We start from the raw sequence: 22,667 nt of genomic DNA on the forward strand, positions 1-22,667 counted from the left end.
GTGTCTTACGATGGTTTTCCTTACGCTCGCTTTTCTCGTGTTAGTTTTTATCAGCAGTTAATCATAAGCCGATAGCTCTGGGAAAACACTTCCCACTCATGTCCCCTGACTGTACAAGTGTAGCAAGAGATGAACACCCACGATGAAATTATACATTAACCTGCTGTACGTGCCTTTTTCACTTCATCCTGATTATTCTGATTTCATCTTAAATCCACTAGACAAAAGTGAGAGAACTTCACACAACACCAAAAATCAGTTTGTTAAAAAATGTATTGATATTTTATTGCAACAAAAATAGTGCCAGCTGCACAGCAAAATAACGTGTCATCCGTGGATATAAATAGACATTTTTGGAAGATGTGATATTGCACTGAAGTAAAGTTTCTCCTCCCCAATTCTTCCAGCTCTCATGCAAACATCATGCGGCTTTCTTGGCAAGTTTCAGGATGGTTGTCAGGAATTTCCAAGGATGACATATCCTCCAGTTTTAATGCTACACTGCTGAGTCAGCTTGATGACTGGCTTAATGGGAAACACATTCTTCACTCAGAGCTCTTTGTTGACACAACAGCAGTGTCATAGTACAAACCTTGTAAACAGCTGATTTACTTTTGTGTCATTTAAAATTTCTCCTGAAACATTTGTGTTGCTGTGGTAAAAAAACCCATTATTTTACAAAATACATATCTTCTAATTACCATATATAAATAAATACACAGTGTATATAAATAAGTGCCTGTTCAATAATAATTTCAGTTCAAAACATTATCAAGTTTTCAACGTGGACAACTCAGAATGTTAAGTCAGGCATCGCTGATGGAGACTTTACAAATGTTGTCCAACAATCAGGGCGATAGCTTGGAAATACTGGTCCTGATGTACATCCTTCAGCAAGTCTCCAGCTGATCCAGGTTCTTCAGCAGCCGATTTAGAAACTCCTTTACTCTCATGAGCGCCTCGATGCCCACGGTGTGAATGAATTCTTTGTGGCTCTGTAGCTCTTGCAGTGGCCCTGGTACTTCAGGCTTTGGTTGCTGTTGGCTGCAGTGCCTCTGCCTCCACGGATCAATGTAGCCTGTCAGTGAAGAGATGTCGTACTTGATCTGGGAGACCCCGTTAAAGGTGTCCGAGATCAGGCTGTTGTAACCATTCAAGACCGTCACTATGGAGGAAGTTCCATCCAAATCATCAGTAGGTGGGTTGAGAGTCCAGTTAACTGGGACCTTTAATTGGGAGGCGAACGCATTAGGGTTAATAACACATCGACTCTTTCAAACACTAAAAATTCTGTCTTTGTACACAGAACTATAGCTACCTGTATGTCTTTGTCCAGCCTAACCAGCAGCTGTTCAGCCATCCACTTCACTTTTGATTTCATTGTCACTACTTCCACTGGCAAAGGAGCTGCTGTGCCCATGCTTAAAGCTTGAAACAGAGAAAACAGGAGCACCAGACCGTAGTCCATAGCGTTGTGTATTTCCACTGTTGTAAAGAACAAAGAAAGAAGATGGTGTTCCTAGGAGAGGAATGGAAAATTAAACGATTAGAGATAAAGAATCCTTTTCTTTCTTTCAATTTCACTATATCATCTCACTAAAAACAAAACTGGATGAGTTCCTATCTATATCTAATCACATTACAGATGTTTGTACACATGCTTCCTGCCAGTAATTTACTCAGCCACTTTGGTGCAAATATTTGTGATAGAGACACCTGTGAATTTCTGTCTGTATAACAGGTACAAAGATCACTGATTTTGGCTCCCACAATTAGTCTCTCCAGTTTTCCAAAATGTTACCAAAATTCCCTGAGAACAGTAAAAGAAAGTACAAGTTTCCTTTACACAACTTCAAACTTTAACTTCAGTTAAAACACATGTAACTAATAAGCAAGAATTTCTCTATAAAAACTTTTGTCGCTGACATCCTTCACTACACATTTTAAATTGAATATAATCAGAAAGCTGCACTCATGAATGGAGAAACCACAAGTCTGATAGTTGACACAGACTTAGAAACAAAGACATTCGCCCCTGTGAGATTAAGGTGAATGAGCCGTGCAAAGAGGAGCAGAGAGTTGACCTTACCTCGGTTTGGTGTCTGCGAGTATGCCACTGTCAGGCTCCATCAGGACATCTTATATTGCAGAGCTGTTGACTCATCTCTTACTCACCTCTCTCTCCGACCCCCCATTCCCCCCGCATCCGCCCCCTCAGTTACCTCTCCTTATCATGCCCCCATTCTGCTGGTGGTACTGCATCAGACAGGGAGAAGTTGATGATGACACATTCATCATTTAGAGAAAAGTCTATGAGTTGCTTTGAGTGATAATGAAGTAATTTTATTACTTTCTTACCTCTTGGAGACATTCGTCATTTTTTTGTCGAACATGTGTATATCCTTACATATATGCAGACTTTAAGGTATCGCAGCGTCCAAGGTGCAAAGAAACTTTTTACTGCTTGACTCACTGCATATGTCATATCCTGCACTGACACAGTGTAATTTTATGACATTGCATCATATGAGAAATTCCACTTTTGAATTTACCAATAAGCAAGAATATAACTGAAAATAATAAAATCACACGTTTTAAATGGAAAAGTGAGGCAACAGAGTGGATTTTCCTTGTGAACTTGTTTGATAACTTCAGAAATGACTTAGAATGTAACCAGATCACTGTGTGATTAAGCAGTAAGATCCAAAATAATAAATAAAACCAAACACTGCAACTTGAATAAGCTGTTCAATGCACCTTGGTTCATGTTTATGTGAACATTATAATCTTTAAAGCCACTAAAGCAGTGTGGCGATCGCAGAATATTCGAGGTAGCAATTATGCTGGAATGTATTTAGTGTGACTGACAGTCTGTAGCAGCTTTCAGCAATTACACTTTCATCCGGCCCCGGCCCCGGATAAAGCGGATGAAGATGGATGGATGGATGGAAATTACAATTTACAGTTACATTATTTTTGGTGCCAGATTTCCACAAAAGTTTCTGTTTAATGTGAAATATACGAGTTCATGTGGGCGGCAACTTAATTATCAGCATCTCCTTTTCTCAGCACTTTAGATGTCGCGCTCAAACACAGTTATGTCCATGTTTCTCAAAGTCAGTGCTCTTCTTGGAAAAATGTTTTAAAGGCCCCTTTCCCCTAAAAAGAGTTATTTTTAGAAACAGATGTTAAGGAGGGGAGATGGTGTGCAGAGCATGTTTCGTTTCTCTGAAACAAAAATGAAAAGAGAAAAAGGGTCAGAGAGTCCAAGAACCATCGTGTGTTTGATCCATAGGGAAAAACACAGGGGCATGATGGTAATTGTGCTTTTCTCTAAAGGTAACTTACAGTAAAACCATCTTATGCTCATGAGGTCTCATAAAGAGATTAAAATCAATGCCAAATTTGGGGTCAAATAAACAGATACGTAAAAGAATGTGAAAATTGATGGAAAAAAAGGGGGGGGGGGGGGGGGGGGGGAGGACGTATTTCTGGGAAAGACAACAAATGTGTGACATTGTCCTGCTTTTTCAACGGGAACAGCGTATTATGAAAGACTAGAAGGAATGATATGAACTATCTAACTGCCAAGTGGTAACAGTTACCGAGCAGGTTTCTGCTTGGTAAGTAAAAAAAAAGTTTCTCTAACATCTGTTGTGAATTAAAGCTTTTAAATTATGAGTTTTGTCTGCCAGTATGTGAACTCTCTGTATACAGGAAACAAAATAAATTGCAAGTTTGGAAACAAATGCGTCTGTCGCACTGTTATCTTTATATCAATCTTGTTACTCAGAGTGGTTATGGTTTTTCTCAATTGCAAACAAATTCTCCTAAAAAGGATGACTCAAAGAAATTGTTTATTTAGTCCACAGTTTGTGCATTTATTATTTCCAAATAGCAAAGATGCATATTTGAGCTTTTGTGACTGTATTAACCCCCCCCCCAAAAAATAAAATAAATGAAAAATAGATGCAGTTGTGTGTCTGTCGTTGGGACAAGAGTTGCCTCCTGAGCTATGACAGAGGGACGCCGCAGGCCTTCATTAATAATTCATGATGCCTCTGTATCGCATCACTTATGGGAGAATATGAGTCACAGTCTTCAGAGAAAGTGAGCACCCGCCTTTTACACATGTACACGTGTAGTAATACTGCAGGTAGCATATACATTTAAGGTTAGGGAAAGCAAAACTACTGACCTGTCCTAGTAGCTCTGCCTCAGCACAGTGTCAAATTACTTTTCCAGATGCTAGATGAAAACCAGGAATTCCTCTCAGCAGGAAATTGCCTGGATGACTCATAGGAATGACGGGAATTCAAATTCATTGATCCTGCATGTGCTGCCATTCAGAACAATGGGCTGTTTTTACCCCCAAGTGTTTGAGGGTTGCTCAGACCATCAAACTTGTTTGAAAAGATCTGAATCAGCATTTATTTTGTTGTGTAACTTCAGAGCATTACAGATTTCTGCAGAAAAAGAGGCAAAGCGAGCAAGATCTTCAAGAGAATAACAAGTTTGGGAAGGATAGCACCAAGTGTGTTTTACACTACTTCCAGCACTGCAAATAAAATTAGAAGTGACCTATTGTAAAGTGAATTCAGGCAGACTATAAGTGGTGACAGGTTATGCAATGCCCAAAAAGATTTTAGGGTTTGTCAGTAACTGATGCTCTTTCCCATCAGCCTATTATCAAGAGGCTTTATATTTTTGTGCTTGTTAAATAAAACATGTGTAGTGTAGTGTGTGCAGTGTTAAGGTTTCAGTCAAGTTACTGCAACCGAGTTTTACTCCTGTTTTGTCCTGTTTTCTGTACAGGAAGAAGTGTCTCCCATTTCAAATGTTTCTCTGATAGAGTGATTGGAACAGATGCTTCATTGTCACAAAAAACATTCATGAAGTTTGGTTCTTTAATGACTTTATTATGGGTTAACAGAAAAAAGTGATCACATCTGCTGGGTCAGAAATATACATACAGCAGTGCTAATATTTGGTTACATGTCCCTTAGCCATTTTCACTTCAATTAGGCGCTTTTGGTAGCCATCCACAAGCTTCTGGCAAGCTTCTTGCCTCTTGACAGAATTGGTGCAGTTCAGTTAAATTTGATGGCTTTCTGACATGGACTTGTTTCTTCAGCATTGTCCACATGTTTTCAATGGGGTTTAAGTCAGGACTTTGGGAAGGCCATTCTAAAACCCTTATTCTAGCCTGACTTAGCCATTCCTTTACCACTTTTGATGTGTGTTTGGGGTCATTGTCCTGTTGGAACACCCAACTGCGCCCAAGACCCAACCTGTGTGCTGATGACTTTAGGTTATGTTGAAGAATGTGAAGGTAATCCTCCTTCTTCATTGTCCCATTTACTCTCTGTAAAGCACCAGTTCCATTGGCAGCAAAACAGCCCCACAGCATAATACTCCCACCACCATACTTGATTGTATGCATGGTGTTCTTGGGGTTAAAGGCCTCACCTTTTCTCCTCCAAACATATTGCTGGGCATTGTGGCCAAAAAGCTCGATTTTTGTTTCGTCTGACCACAGAACTTTCCTCCAGAAGGTCTTATCTTTGTCCATGTGATCAGCAGCAAACTTCAATCGAGCCTTAAGGTGCCGCTTTTGGAGCAAGGGCTTCCTTCTTGCACGGCAGCCTCTCAGTCCATGGAGATGCAAAACACGTTTGACTGTGGACAATGACACCTGTGTTCCAGCAGCTTCAAATTCTTGGCAGATCTGCTTTTTGGTGATTCTTGGTTGACTCTTCACCCTCCTGACCAATTTTCTCTCAGCAGCAGGTGATAGCTTGCGTTTTCTTCCTGATCTTGGCAGTGATGAAACAGTGCCATGCACTTTATACTTACAAACAATTGTTTGCACTGTTGCTCTTGGGACATGCAGCTGCTTTGAAATGGCCCCAAGTGACTTTCCTGACTTGTTCAAGTCAATAATTCGCTTTTTCAGATCCACGCTGAGCTCCTTTGACTTTCCCATTGTAGCGTTTGTGGGCGTTTGTATCCAATGAGCCCTATTTAACTGGCCTAAGAGAAGTCACCAGCTGTCGTCACTCATAATCACTCACAAGCAGTTAAGAGGCCATGCTATGAAGCTCAGTTCACTGACAACTTTCTAAGTCACCAAAATTGCTAATTCATGTTGCCGTATGATTATTTTTGACCCAGAAAATGTGATCACCTTTTTCTGTTAACCCATAATAAAGTCATTAAAGAACCAAACTTCATGAATGTTTTTTGTGACAAAGAAGTATTTGTTTGAATCACTCTATCAGAGAAAAATCTGAGTTTTAGGAATAACGGGACGCTCGGTAGAGCCATTATATTATATTCTTTACAAGCGTATGTAAACTTTTGACCACAACTGTAAGTCCTAAAAATGAATGATTCAATGTTTGCTGAGTTAAAAAAAAATCAAAATCAACAAAGGCAAACAATACATTTTTGACACTTTTCTTTTACACATACATGGTTGAAAAGGAAAAACCTAAGCAGGGATTTGGGCGCAGTCTCATGTTGTTTAGGGTTCATTAAAAAATAAAGAAAGAAAAGAATCCTGCAATCGCTCTGAGAGTTTTTCTTGTGGATATTCCTGTTACAAAACTGTTCATCCATCGCCAGAATTTGGTCTTCTCCACAGACAAATGAGATACAGATGACCGCTATTCAGATGGTCACAGCATGAGGATTCAAAACAAGGGAAAATGGTGTGTTCTTTTTAACATGACTTATCTACAGCTCAGACTTCAGTTTCTCAAGAAGCAGCTGCCAGATTTCTCCCGGAATATTAAAAACACAACCACATCACACAGTTGCCGTAGATTTGTTTGGCTGCACGTCTATGATGAGAATCTTCCTCTCCACCACATCTAGTGCTCTATTGGATCGCGATCTGGTAACTTTAGAGGCCATTTGGATGCAGTGAACTCACTGTCATGTTTAAGAAACCAGTCTGAGATGGTTTTAGCTTTGTGACATGGTGTGTCATGCTGCAGGAAACAAATGGACAGGGTCAGCAACAATACACAGGTAGGCTGTGACATTTAAATGATCCTCAAATGGTACTAAGGGCACAAAGTGTGGCAATAAAATATCCCCCCACACTGTTACACCTCCACCACCAACCTGAACTGATGATGCAAGGCAGGATGGATCCATCCTTTCAGTGTATTTACAACAAATTTGGGTCTTATTGTGTAGCAGCAGAACTAGAAACTCATCAGAACCTTTTTCTGTTGTTGAATTTTAATAACCTTGTGTGACAACCTTGTATCCTCACTTTCATTTTTTAGCTAAAGGAAGTGGCATCAGGTGTGGTCGTCTGCTGCTGTGACATATCTACTTCAAGGTTTGATGTATTATACTTTCCGAGATGTTCTTCTGCGGACTTTGGTTGTAGCAAGTGGCCATTTGACTTACTGCTGCCTTCCTATAAGCTCAAAGCAATCTAGTGAATTGTCCTTTGACTTCTGGCATCAACATTTATATATTCTATGTTCCATATATTGCACATTTTCCCTTAATCAGACCGTTCTCAGTAAAGAGATAGTTGTATAGGAAAATCCTAGTAGATCAACAGTTTCTGAAATACTCCAGCCCACCAGGTACCAACAACCATACCATGCCTTTTTGCCCCCATTCTGATGCTTGGCTTGACATCCTGGAGGTTTTCTTGACTGTGTCTGGATGAAAAAAAAATGCTTTGAATTCCTGCCAGGTGATTGGTTGATTAGATATTTTCAGTACAACTAGTTTAATAGGTATTCCTAATGAAGTGGCAGATGGAAATGGAAATTTCTGGTTTCTGCCGCCGACATTAACAGATTGAGTTTAGCCAATTTTATTTTATTTTATTTATTTATTTATTTTTTTGCCTGTCCCTTTTGGTTCTTTAGCCGTCAGAATTGTTGTCTGAAGACCAACAAGGACACCCAATGGATTTATTTTGCCAAATGGATCATCGTGGCATTGCCGTATTGGTCCATTTGATCGACCTTTGTTTTTATTATTTATTTTATTTTATTTTCAGTTGTTACAGATGGGACAGACATGAGTGAGGGATAGGAAAGGGAGAAAGGAAGAGGAAGGAAAAGAAAAACAGAAGGGGAGAGGGACAGTGAGAAAGGGGGGAAAGAAAGAAGAAGAAGAAAAAAAAAATCTCCTGGATCACCTGTTGAGAGAGAAAGAATAGAAAACTACAAAAAAAAACCCCAAAGCAACATACTAAACACAACACCATCGCATTAATCTAGCTAAGTGTAAACAGCAGTAAATACTAAATATTCAATGTTGTTGTGCAGCACGCAGGACAGACAGCGCACAATGTGCTTTGAAGTAGCAGCCAAGAAAGGTGTAATTTAAGTCTACGAGCAGTGAACACCCGTGTGCATACCTGTGTGGATCAGCGAGCTTGTATTCAAATGGTTTCCACATGTAATGGTCTGCAAGAGGATGTAGAGAGCCATAGCCCCGTCCCCCAGGGCATGAAGCAGGCATCCAGAGGCCTCAGAGTGCGAGAGCCCAAGGAGGACCACCGGAGGGGCATCCGTGTCACCCTCATGGGAAGGGCTGAGGATCCCCAGACGAGGCAAAGCCAATTTTATTTTCAAATAATGAGGCCTGGTTTGATGCTGACCCTGAGAACGCTGCAGTAAAACTGTGTTCACCTTTTGTTGGTTCAAGTCTTTCAGAGATGTTTTAAGACATGTAAAAATACTACTACTTGGGACAAAAGTTCCATTATCTGTTCTGTAAAGTTCAGTTTATTTCTAAATGTCTCTTACTTCACAGAAATGTTTATTCTCATTGTTTTGGAGCTGGAATTTTCCAAACTGCATCTCATTTCACGGCATGTGTGCCTTAAACCCCATTTTCTCCAATCTTCTTGAAATGCTTCCATGCACTTATTTGGTAATTCTTTTGTGGACTTATCTACATTGACTGTAATTTCATCATATCGGGACATAAAACAAACAAGCAGTTGTGGCCAGAAGTTCAGATACAGTCACCAATAGCTTGAACGTCAAGGTAATTATGAGCTTTTAATGATTCATTGAACTGTTTTCCCCCCACAGTGGAACGGTTGCACTCCATACATCTTTAATAACTTAAATTTATTGTGGATTTTTCTCAACAAACTATCAAAAGTATACACACAGGCTTAAGTATATACATACACTCACTTAAATCTTTTAATATGTGGTGCTGAAGGTTCTGCAATGTCTGTCGACGTCTTGTTAACTTCTCATTAGTGATCATGACTGACCACAGCTGATAGTTTCTGTTTGCCAGCATAAAAAGGCTGCCTTTGACAGCATTCATTGAACTGACAACCACTTGGAACAATGGAAAACCTGATTAACTCAGTGAAAACTGCAGGTTTACTCTTGTTGGGAATGTCTGTTATTCTATATTCTGTCATTTCTAAACACGTGCAGATTCCATTACATTGTATCTAAGTTATTCAGATTGGTCACCTTCACCTGAGAGAAAGTTTTTTAGGATGTTCAGGGGCAACTCAGGAACCACTAAGGCCAAAGACTGCCATAAACTGGAAACTGCTGGAACACATATGTCCCTGCCTACAGTGAAACCAGTTTTACATTGCCCTGGCCTTCTGGACAAAGGTTTTAGGGTTAGATGAGACAAAAATGGAGCTATTTGCCCACAATGACAGGAGGTATGTTTGAATTAAAGGTGAGTGTGATTTTTAATGGATAAAGCAGGCTAACACTAAGCTTCTGGAATGACCACCCCAAAGCTCCAACCCCAACCATATAGAAAATCTTTGGACTATGCTTAAAAGCCAGGAACCAACCTATTTAAATGTAAAACTCTATCAATTCTGACAAAAAGAGTGGTCAAATATCCAGATTGAATTATGCCATGAGCTTGTCAATGGCTGCCAAATGTGCGAGACTGAGGTGCAGCTAAGGTTACCTGTATTTATATCTTTAACCCTGTGTGAATTAGAGAAAATCCAAAATAAAGTTCTTGTGTTTTAAAAAGTTATTAAAAATGTATGATGCACAATCATTCCACCCTGGAACAACAACAATTCAAACAAATCATTAAAAACCCCCCAATTACAATGATGTGACGAGTGTATGGCAATTTCTTACCACATCTGTACCACTAAGAAAACCATGGTGGAAAAAAAAGTACATCATCACTTAATTTTCTAACCTGTTGTTGTGATATAAGAACGAGATGTTTAAAAGATTGATGCTACTGGTTTTGGTTTTTAAGAGAGTCTGTGAATAAATCAAACATTTTATAGAAATCAAACATTCTATCAAAGAAACTATAAAGCAAGATTTTTCAGCACACAAGGAATTGTTTGTGTTTCTTTACTTCACTAGAAGGAAAACTCCATCACTGTTCCACTGAACTAATAAAACATCTGGTTCAACACCTGTTTTTTAGTTGAGCCTTTATCCTGTTTTGCACCAAACAACAGACTGATTATTGGGGCAGAAATGAGTAATATATAGGAAGTGACAAATTTCAGCATAAGTGTTTTATTAACGTAGGAGGTTAAGGAGTATATTATTCACTTTCTACACTGACGCAAATTGTAGAATAAACAAAACAGTATTACGAGATACAGCAGTGTCTCACTTTCTGGTGAGTGTAAAGTGAGTGTAAAGCACAGTACAGTCCTACCAAACCAATGTTCGAGTACATAAATGTTACAAGTAGCTCACAGTGTAGTTATAGCTGTTGACTGATATAGTGGCTCGCTATTTTTATTAAAAGAAGTTACATTTAAAGGATTGCATTAACGAACACCTCTGTATGGCGTTTAGTAAGATTTCTAATCTAAATGCCTGAGCAATGCTGCCACCTTCTGGAGAAAGTATAAAATGCAACAGACAAATTTAAAGCTGTAGTAACGCCTCTGTCCGGGACATAGAAAGCTTTTGTTCTCAATCACTCTAAATAATTTGGGAGTAAATTATATTTTAAAGTTTAATTTGGCAATTCCATTCATAGAAAAAGCAGTCCTACTGTGGTTTAATGAAGACCAATATGTGAACCACTAGATTCATGCTCAGCGTTTTTTATTTCTTTTACAATTAACACGGTTTAAATTATGCACCATAATTACTTTATTGCTAAATGACTACTTAAACATGCACTACAAGTGAAACATTGTTTTAACAGTTGTATACACTTACATTACAAACTGAGTAATTGTCAAATGAGACTTGTGTGCAAATTGTCTTTGATGTAAGGATCCCTTGCAGATGCTTTTTGGGGTAAGGGCTTCCTGGATAGACACATGACAGCAAGCCCAGACCGCAAAAAGACCTGAAAAGAACAACAGCGCTCAGCTGCAATCATGGTCACCGTCATACACAGTTGGTCCAGTATCTGAAACACACAGTTACAAATAAGTGGGACTGAATGCAAATTACTGATAAAACAAAACATACACAAAAGCATTATTTGTTTAGAGTTTACGTTTTGTTCCTCCTTCAAGTCTTTCATTGAATCACAAATTTCTCAAAGAGATTATTAACTTTATACTTTATTGTACGGCTTCAATCAAGAATAGTGATGAGTACCAAATTGTTTTTCTGCCTTTGCTAATCTAGTTTGTATAAATAAACATTAACTAAAGCTTTAAATGAAATATGCAAGGGCATTAACCTTCAGTGTGAACTGAATTCCCTCTTGATGGTACATGTATATTTTCACATTTCTTTTTGCAGGACCGTAGATATGGAGAAAAACAAAAAAGGGACTATTAAAATATAGAGGACTATTTTATTTTATTTTATTTTTTTACAGTTCACAAGACTAAAAATCTCTTCTTAAAGTCATTGCTTAATATTATCAAATCAGCAGCAGGTTCCACACTCTGACGTCATGCAAATTTTTCCACTATAAGTGCTCATTATTCTGTTTCCTTTCTTTTGCATTTGCTTATAAACTGATTTTAATGTCCTTAAAATAGCAAGATGGAACAAGATGATATTGTTGTCGGTCTCTAGTAGACGCATAACACATGAAAAAAAATCAGTTTTGTGCTTTGAGTTGAGTTATTGGCTGATTTTGAGTTTGAAAAGCATAACGTCAAATATACAAGACTAGAGAGAGATGTTAATGTACATAAAATGGAACTGGTGTAGATATACACTCTATGAGCATAGATTGTAAAGGACAATATTCCACACCCAAACATTTAAACATTGAAAATGTATCATATTGTCAAGCCTTTCAGCAAACAAATGCTATTCCTTTTAAAATGTCCACCAGTGCATGAAAAGATATTTAGTTGCAAGACTTATGGAACACTCATTTCTGCACAACCTACTTGATCCCTTGTTGTGGTTTACATTCACCACACTTTACATTTACACAGAGCCAGTGGCTGGCAGTCTGTTGCATTATCAACTGGCAAAATGTCAATTAAGAGAGCATTTGAAATTAACACATTTTCCTGTGAAAAGAGTCAATTCAGTAAAACTAGTGCACATGTGAATAACACTGAAAAGTCCCAGAGCGCGTGAAAGCCATTCATGATTTTCTACGAGAAGTACAGGATGACGCACTGTTTGTGGATTCAAAAATGGAAGAAAAAAGAGAAAAAGATGAGAATATGGGTACATTTTTTAATGAAATGTGCATTAATTTATATTGAGGCACAAGGCCAGAGAAGAATCTGGATTTCAAGTGAAGTGACGTTAAAACGTGTACACACACTTGCTGCAGAAAACAAGCAGGCATAAAGGTGAAACGGTACATGATCACAAATATGTATATGTGTGACGCTAATAAACATTTTCAATAAGTTTCCCACTACACCTCAAAGCATTTGGCACAGGTGCCAATTTAGCAAATCTCCAGAGGAAAGAAAATATTACATATGATCATGTGTAGGGCCTGTGGGTTAAATATATTTATTACAATGATAACACACTTTCAACAATGAAAAGCAAAGTCATCTGGTGTGTATTTATGAGGCTCTATTGGAAGTGATGCTGCAGGCAGTGCGGACAGAAGAAGGTAGACCACACTGGATGAGCTTCACGTGAGCTGTCCATGGTTCTGAAAGCCTCACACCAGCCCTGCCGGTAAACGCCCTAACCTACCCCACCCCCACCTCTCCTCCACTCACGACATTGTGCATGTGTGCAAGTCAAATGTGTATGTGCGTGTGCCTGTCTTTCTAAAAGTGTGTGTGTCTGTTTAAGCAACCATCTTACTGCTGCATGCAACATCAATCTCTTGGGCTTTTTATTGTAGCAAGGGGTTGCACTGTAAATTCATCCTGCCTACACACACGTCACCTGTCCAGAAGCCTATCCACTGAAAAATTACCCTCGTCTAATAATGTGTTGTCGATCTTTGAGAGGGAAACACACACACACACACACACACACACACACACACACACACACACACACACACACACACACACACACACACACACACACACACACACACACACAGAGAGAGAGAGAGAGAGAGAGAGAGAGAGAGCGAACCTACACTATGCATGCTTTAAACTTTCACTACAAATGATGATCCACAGGCGAACTCAAAGTTTTGGAAAAGACGAAATCACCACTCATCACCAACGTTTGGCTGCGCGCGCTTCGGCAGGTCGCCGAGCTGCAAGCAACCATGACGCGCACAATCTTGAGCCACAATAGCTGATATTCATTTTACCGCCATGCAAATCGCGACCAACAATTTCGATATAGATGCGGTACACGAACAAAATCAAATGAAAGCCAAGAGCAAAAAGACAAATAACTGTGTTATTTAATGAGATGGAGAAGGTGCTCGTTACCTCAGTGCGTCTAGATGCGAGCGCTTGGAATAGGTCGGGATTGTGTAGCTAAAGCCCTTGGGAGAACATTAAAAACAAAAAACGTAACAGGAAAATGCTAATACAACACAGTAGAATTTACATGTAGCTGCAATTATGGCAGAGCGAGAGAAAGCACATAGCGTTACGCAGGGAAAAACAACACAATACGTACACATACATACAAGGATCATACGAAAAACAAACAGCCGGCAATGTGCACATCAAACACACAGAAATGTTCTCAGAAATGTTATTCCTCAACGCTAGTCTCTGGCAGGTACCATCCCACAGATGCACTGTGGATGAGGAGGAAAAAAAGCATCCATATATACACACCTCCCTTACTATCGCTGATGCTCGAAGGGTTGGGGCGACGTGATGCCACTGTGATCATTTTCACTTCTGTATTTTGATTCACCTCTATTTTCGATGCATTTTTGGAGGAAATATACTTCCATTTTCTACTCGTTTCCATCCTTTCTGTAGGAAATACTGCAAAAGCCCCAAATGGAAGCCACTCAATTCCTCCAGTCTGCGATTGACCCGCATTGACGTCATTGCGTCATTAGGTCTCCCCTGGAAACACGGGGCTCCCAAAAATAGCAACACATTAATTCAGCCTGCGCTGGGGTTGGCTTGGCGGGGGTGACTATTTGTATCAATCCATAACCCCTCCTCTGATTCTAAGCAATAATACAGTCCTCTCTCTCTCTCTCTCTCTCTCTCTCTCTCTCTCTCTCTCTCTCTCTCAAGGACGAGCTGATCACGACTCACGGCTATTTTTGGAAAGAGAGAGAGAGAGAGAGAGAGAGAGAGAGAGAGAGAGAGAGAGAGAAGTGGGTGTGATGAGAGACGCCCGCACCTCTGCTCTCCTCTCTGCTGGCTGGCTGGGAAACAGAAACAGCACCACGGGGATAAAAATAGCAAAAGAGCGGTCAGCCAACAGTGGGGTGTGGGAGGGGAGGCAAGACCCTAAACCTAGTTAACGACCACCAAAAAGGCCCGGAAGTCGGCCACAGTGGACCGGTGTGTCACTCTGAGGTGGCATCTATAGCCGTTCATTCATTCTGGAATAGAAAAAAAAGCCCTGGCGTTTCATTCATTCGTCCATTCATTTATTCATTGTAATGAAGTAAGAACATTTACAGAATGAAATAATAATTTCCTTCCGATGCCATTTTAGCAGTGTCCATCTCGGTCTCGGTGAGCTAGAAGTATGCCAGCTGGCTACTAGAGCATAATTTTATTGTTTGTCCCTTTAAGCCTCGTTGATAGAGCAGAGGTTAAATACGACACAAAACTACATTAGAGAGAGATTTCTGCAGTTTCTTTGTTACAATTTTATATGAAAAGTGTCTTTAATGACATATCTGTCTGTTCTGGTACAGCTGCTGCAGGCGGACCAGATCTTTTCCCTCACTGTTTTTACTTTTCACGTTAGCAGTTTTAGGTGAAGTAGGCCGCTCATAGTATTTCCTCCTCGCTTCCTAAGGGACAAGCAAATAATACGCCTGCTACAGCGATCAGCTTTCATTTATAGATATTAATGCTGACATTCTAATCAACCGACTGAATATTTGCGCCACTGGATCAGTGTTTTTGCTAAAAAAGAAAAGCATAATTTGGAGTAGTCCTGCAGAATTGACCGGCTACACTGAGCCCACAAGTGTTAATCTTAAACTACTGATGCCATCTACTGGTTATTTAACAGACCTGCATTAAATAGAAACCATGGTTGCATCATCCTAGAAGCACAGGTAGAGATACTGTAGAGGGCCTTCTCACTTGTAAACCTGCTGGTGTAGTTTGGTACTACACTAGGATTTCGTGTGCTGGAAATGGTGGGGTGGAGACACGATCGTGCTTGATTACTTTCCAGCTCGTCCAGTGGAAGAAAAATTAAATAGTGAGTAAATTTTTGGATGAAATTACAATTGTAAAATCCATTTACACATGTCATATATATCCTTTTCTATAGAGAAAATGAATGATGTGTATAGTTTTGCAAGCAACGATCTGTAGACAATGGAAACAGTGCAAAGATAACTGAACGGTTTGAAAGTGATATTTAAGAAGCTGCAATTGGCTCAATAAACAGCAGATGGCAGAAGGGATCACTATCTGAAGGCCAACCTGTTGCAGAACGTCTATATGGTATGGTATAATTTGGCTTATGTAAGCCTTTCACATGATGAACTGCCAAATGCAAGAACCCCTGCAAGTTGTAAATAACTTTTCATGAATATGCATGATCACTGCGGCTCTGAAATTCATCAGCTTTTCAGATTATCATATCGGGATGGCAGAAAGCTGCAGCACCAACACTAAAGGGAGGGACGTTTTTTTTCCTAGTCACTTTTCACATAGATGCTCACACTGATTTACCCCAACACACTAATTACAACTTTGATCATTAACGAAACCCATTTTTCCCCACTCTTTAAATTTTCCAGCTCATCTCTCGCTAATGCTCGTCTCTTCTTATCCTGGCTCTAGGGACTCATCGTGACATCCACAGAAAGGGGAAACAATAGGTATGTTTAAAAAAAAAAATAAATAAAATATATATATATATATTAATATTTACATATATATTTCTGTGCTTATTGAAACCAAAACTTTACTATCTTAGCGATCAATTTCAGAGGTTTTCTGCACATTTTTAATTGCACCATTTTGCTCCCATATGTCTTAAATATAACACAGTAGGGTACCTTGGGAGACATCAGTGAAATCGCCCTGGGAGAAAATAACAGCAGCAATATCTATCCCCAGCCAGAGAAATTAAGAGCAGACGCTGGCATCCATTACAGCTCCTGACGGTAAGCAGTTTAGCTCAGCTTGCTGTAAATCACTGCCACCGGAGACACACGCTCTGCACTGGCTTTATATGTGGTTTTTATCTCCACATATTCTTGATTTATCAGCTGTTCCCTCTTGGCAAGAAATAATGGTACCACAGCTTCACCTGGTGGAGTGCCTCTGCTCTAAAGAATTTATTGATTTATTCACCAAGAGCAAGCTATTTCTTGCATACAGTCGAAGCCATCTGATGTTTGTCCTGCATCGGAAAGGGTGTGTGTCTCTTTAACATCTTATAAAAGCGCTGCAGGGAGGCATAGACTTGTTCATTTTCAATTAGCCAGAGACTCACATTAACTGAAGATATTAAAGAGGAGAGTAATACTGTTGAACAAGCCAATAGTCTGTGAAGGCTGGAATCTGCTGAGCCTGCATTGTGTACACGCAATAGACAGACACAAATACACACCGAGCCACATAGGAGCGTATCTGGTTTGAAATTCAAAGGTACATTCCCAGATGTATGTTCGCTTAGGGACAGCCGTGCATAAGTGGCTTTACATTTGCCTTTGGTGGTACCTGTTTGGCTCACTGTGTTGCTCCCTACAGGACAGCAGGCAGCACGCTGAGGATTCATAGGGGAACACTGTCAAACACCCTGCCGCATATATAGAAGAGCTTCCAGAAGACTTACACATAAGATACTCCAACATATGCATAAATTCAGCACACAGCTCTGCAGAGCCCTATGATCCTACAATATTGATTAAAGGAGAGGAAGCTGGGTTGGTGGATAGATTAACAAGAGTGCAGCCAGAAACTGCAGGAGAAGAAGGAAAATTTGGAAGACTAATTTAACCACCTTGCTGACACGTGTTTCATTTGGTCAGCTATCAACTGGCATGGTGAGCATAACTGTCTGGCTTAAACTGCTACAAGCTACCAAGGGGAGCGAAAAATTTATATACACATTTTGCTGCACATACCTCGCATGCACAATATTTAATTCACTTGGCTTGATGCATAGCTACTGCATTTTAAATATCTCTGTGACTGTTAATAGATATGTGAGTGAACCTATTTCAGGGTTGATCCAAATTATTGTTGTCCCTCTATATCTTCCTGGAAGGGAATATCAGCAGATCCTATAACTATTAACTACTGAGACAATGATGCCCTTATACTCCTTGTTATTCATAGTCAGGCCAATAAACAGCAAATAAGCTGCTGTAATACTCAAACTGCCCCGTTAATGTCAACAGAAAAGCTGGGCATGAGGATGTATGTCTTTGTAGCCCCACTAACAATACGGGCCAGTGGATTTCTATGACGACGAGTGTGGTTAAAATATTTTTACAACTCAGAATTGCATTAGCTGCATATGCTGGTTATCTCTTGACCTTGCTCTGTAGCACCTTGAGGAGGTTTAAAGTGCTATCTAGTGAAATATCTGGACATCTAGTAAACTGATTAAACTTACCTATTGATCATTCACCTTGACCACAGTCAAAATTCTTCAGTTTTCGTTGGATCCAGCTTAGCATGCTAAAATGATAAATACTGTCAGTCTAAAAGGGTTATTCAGTATATTTGGCTGAAAAATGTCCTTTGTTTGCCTCTTCTATTTCTGTGTGTGTTGCTTCAGTGCTAATGTGCAGATGTCAGCGGTGCACCAAGGACAGAGGGGGTTCAAAGAGTCCTGTACTGAAGAGCACCACAAAGAGCTAATGAGTAATGCGCAGCACAACACCTTTATGTTTCTTCTTTAATGTGACTCTGGCTTAACAGCAGAATATTTGCAACGTCACCGTCTTTGCACAATTAGGATTTTAGCTTAAACATCAACTAATTGTAAGTACGGTTGCATAGAGCATACAGCTAATACGGCTACCATCTGTTAGTCTTAGCCTTTTACCAATTCTGAATATGATAAGGAAAATCAACAGCTCAATTACTCTTTCTTTAGGCACTTATAGGCTAGATTGACAAAGTAGCTGCGAACAGATCGGCTCAGTAGAATCCAGATCAGCTCCAAGTCCAATTAATAAAAGCAAGAGTAGTCTAAATGAGCTGCATGTTCAGTGAATGAATTAGTAGAAAAGCTATTCAGTGGTGTAGAATGTGGACATCCAGCACGATCACTCCACTAATTACTAGAGACAAAGTATACGAGAGAAAGACCCAGTCAGGGTTTGTCTTTAGCATCAGGGTGCTGTCTGAAGTATCTGCATTGCTTACCTACTGAGCAGGGGAGAAAAACAGGACCCACCGAGGAAGCATAATTCACTTCTCAGCAATATTATAGAAATATCATAGATCACCGCTTGTATAAGCACTCAGCGTCCCACTGTTTGGTAAATATTGATAAAGTTGCATCATTCAGAGGCAAAAGAATGAAGCTCTTTGTCACACAGTCGATGGAATGATTTTATATCCTGCCTTGTAGCATGATGGATGATGAAATGATGAAATGCTGGCCTAAAAAACAAAAGTGAACAAACAAAACAGCAAACTCGGCTAGAATACCCAAAGGACAGTCACTGGAGAAGGAAAAAGGAGATTGATATTCTATCAACACTGTTTGTTTGTTTTGCTGTAAATCTACTGAGAATATGCCTGCACATATTAATAGAAGGAAAGCTCTATATGACTGTCAGCAGTATTGCTCCCCAGAAACTATATGTGGAGATCAAATATTTGTACTGATTTTGTCCATGCTTTGGTATTTGTAGCAATACTATGTTTGGTGGAGTGCATAATTTATTTCCCTGCTGTTAAACTCTCGAAATTGAAATTTGATCAATATCTCAACAAATAGACTGTGGCGTTTCCTGTAACATAATTTGAAGAACTATTTTATTGTTGTATAGACAGCACTTCAAATATATTTTTTTACGTATATGTTCCCCGTTGCTTGTATGGTTTTTGTCATGAATTCACTCAGTGCTGCAGTTATTAATTATAGGCAGCGGGTCATTATCTTGCAGCACTATTACAGTGTAACTTTGACAAAAAAACAAAACAAACCCAAAACAAAAACAGCCTTCAAGCATAATGGATTCGACTCAAGAAAGCTTCAGCTGTTGTTCATACTGTATGAAATAAATGGAAAACAAAGAACGCCTGGAGCGGTAGAAAAGAGCCCAATCCATTTTTATAAAGTCATACTATTGTTTACAAAGCAATAAGATGTGTAATGTTCAAGTAGATGTTTAAGGTCAAAAACAGGATCCAAACAAGAAGAACGAAAGACGGCCAGGCAAACAAGAAATAACGACAAGAAAACTACACTTACTTTCCAGCCCAGCATTATGGCAAAGCGTGTAATAGATCCGTGGGTTGGACTCTATGGGCAGTATTTATTTTTAAGGGAATATTATTTTGTATATACATATATACATTTTGTCATCTTTGTTCTTCTTTAAAGAGGTTTGTAGTGCAGTAAAACCAGATAAGGAAAGCGTGACAGATCTTGAGTGATGGATAATAGGTATTTATTTGTAAATAACTGGACATGAATAACTTGAGCATATTAGATAATATTATAATACAGTATATTTCTAACTAAGTAGGCCTTTCATTCTCTTTCTGTTGACAAGACTTTCGTTAGCACATCAACTTATGTAAGGCAGATGTGAAATGTAAAAGTCAGAGATCAGATGTAGCATGACATTTATTTCTTAAATGATGCCAATATAAACAAAGGTAGTACAATTTTAAGCATAGTTTTAGAGATACAAGTCATTTTATGAAAGTTAGACCTTATTTGACCTTGAAGAAGAGGTCAAAGGTCAAAAATAATGCGATATTTAGAATCACCATGTATTATTCTTTATATGCCTATATGGTTTACATACAAGCAATTGCAATAAAAATTTAGTTTTAAGTAGCCATATATAGGACTAATCAACGTATTGGCCTTGAAGGAGAGGTCAGAGGTCAAACGTGACATGATATTTTAAACCTTTATACTGTACTTTCTACTTCTTGACAATACACACCACATTTGTAAGAATCATAGTTTTAATTTTTTCGGTCAAATTTCAACCAATAAATTATTAAGTTGTTCTTGAAGACATTGATGGATAATGAACAGTTAACACACATCTACACGTCTGCAAAGTTTTATTAGAATTCATTAGACACTTTTCGAGCAATCAGGTTTACAGACAGAATGAAATGCACGCAAATGCTACCAAAAACAAAAAATAAAAATCTGTAATTTGTGTGCTGAGATATGGAATAGATCATGTCACTGGGGATCGTCAGGAACCAACAAAGAGCTCCTGGTGCACAGGGAGGAAAATACTGGAGGTGAATCCGCTACTTTGAAAAGGCAAGACATAAAGGATTTGTGGTAAATGGGTGTGTAATCCAGCAGGATTACACTATGATAGGTCTGAATTCATCTTAGCTGCATTGTTTACCAGCTATGTAAGTACACTATAATGATCTAAGATCAGCTTTTTTGGGCAGGTCATTTTCTGTGAAGATTTATGCCTTATCTCAAGATTTCTTTTTGCTCAAGCTTCCTTCTATAACTAGTCAAAAAGACCAGCTGCCTTGAACTATTTCATTTTTCCTGCTAAGAAATAGGGCTTCTCCAGCAGTTCAGCATGTTGAACGACTCTACTCACTATATTATTTACACCAGAAGTTTTCATATCTTTTAGGATCTCAGATCTTTTTCTGGTACAGAACATATTCAAGGACACTCTCACCTTCCTAACGGTAATTTACCTGGTTTGGGTTTAAGGTGAGCTCACACACTAAATGAAACATTTCTCAAATATTTCTGATCATGTAGTTATTAGTGGCTTATAAGCCAAGCTACACAGTAGAACAGTTCGTTGCACCCAGAGAAGAGTGGGTGATTTCATGACAGACTGATGTGATGTGTCATAATGTGTGTCATAGCAGAGTTGGCCCAAAGAGCATGTAGGAGCAATTAATGGGCACAACATGCATGTTTTATTGATCCAATCTGCATTAATGTGCTTATAATCATAGCACAAATTTATAATTTATAGTAAATTATCTTCCGGATGCCTTTGATCATGCACTGAATTGGAAGTGCCACTGAGCTACAGCATGGACCTTAGCAGATATTGCACTGGCATAATGGTCAGTCAGAGTAGTTTATTCACAGCACTTCATCACGGCAATGGGGATTTCTTTAATAGCATTGCTAAATTGATTAAAAAAGGATTCAGAATGCCAAAATGTTTCTGCACAGCTGGTGAATATGAATTTAGCTGGCTCCAATGCAAACTCACCTGATCTCACTAACCCTTAGTTCTATGGGAAGTAGAATTAAAGGCCTTATGATAACTTACCATAGTACTTCTTTAGATGTTGATTTATGTTTTTTTCTGGTATCATATTATCATTTATCAGTGGTTAATGATTTATTCCAGCTGAGTTGAGTGTATGATGCAAGAGTTATGCTTTTAAGTTTAAGTACTTAACATTGCCGTCCCAGCTGTCATTTTTTTTACTTACCCCCTTTTCTATCCATATGCGCATTACAGCAGTGACCTGACTGGGACTGCCTGGAGAGAAAATGTCAGTGATATCCACTCATTCTCCACCTTCTCAGCAGGGAATCAAAGGGACGTGTGAGTGTGTGTGTGCGTGCGTGTGTGTATGCATGGGCACTTCTGTGTGTTTATGGGACACATAAGTGAAGACACAGCTGGAGCCCTAGCACTGTTATCAGCTTTCCTGAGGGACGTGGGAAGGACACTGGAGAACTGCTTGTGCAAAATTTACTCCACGTTTTAGATGTGGTGGATGACGTGAAACTGCAGCCTGCAGTTGCATCCTTTGTCCTGTGTGAGGCAGCAGAGATACAGCCCTCCATTCTTTCATGATGCATGGCATGTGCTGGCACTGCCGCAGAACTGGCACACATGAAAGCTTGCACACACACCCCCACACACACATATGTCCACAGACGCTCAGTGAGGCCAGCATGCTGGACGCAGATTTAGACTGGACACAACAGATCAGTGGCGAGTCAACTCTCTTCATT

At 39.3% G+C, this 22,667-nt stretch overlaps 1 protein-coding gene and 1 long non-coding RNA gene across 2 annotated transcripts; one reads left to right on the forward strand and one right to left on the reverse strand.

Annotated features, from left to right (window-relative positions):
- Nucleotides 1-302: 302 nt before the first annotated feature.
- On the reverse strand, nt 303-2,053 carry lepa (leptin a). The gene is made up of 2 exons (XM_004553296.4): nt 1,319-2,053; nt 303-1,226 (listed from the first exon to the last, which is right to left on the reverse strand). The coding sequence occupies exons 1-2, from the start codon at nt 1,466-1,468 to the stop codon at nt 891-893; spliced, it is 486 nt and encodes a 161-aa protein (XP_004553353.1). The 5' UTR covers nt 1,469-2,053; the 3' UTR covers nt 303-890.
- A 13,609-nt stretch (nt 2,054-15,662) lies between these two features.
- On the forward strand, nt 15,663-16,636 carry LOC143419759 (uncharacterized). Its single transcript, XR_013099761.1, has 3 exons — nt 15,663-15,737; nt 16,328-16,365; nt 16,538-16,636. It is a non-coding gene; the product is annotated as an uncharacterized LOC143419759 (long non-coding RNA).
- Nucleotides 16,637-22,667: the final 6,031 nt, after the last annotated feature.

This window comes from Maylandia zebra, linkage group LG7 (assembly GCF_041146795.1).
Source record: "Maylandia zebra isolate NMK-2024a linkage group LG7, Mzebra_GT3a, whole genome shotgun sequence".
In the NCBI taxonomy this organism is placed as follows: Eukaryota; Metazoa; Chordata; class Actinopteri; order Cichliformes; family Cichlidae; genus Maylandia; species Maylandia zebra.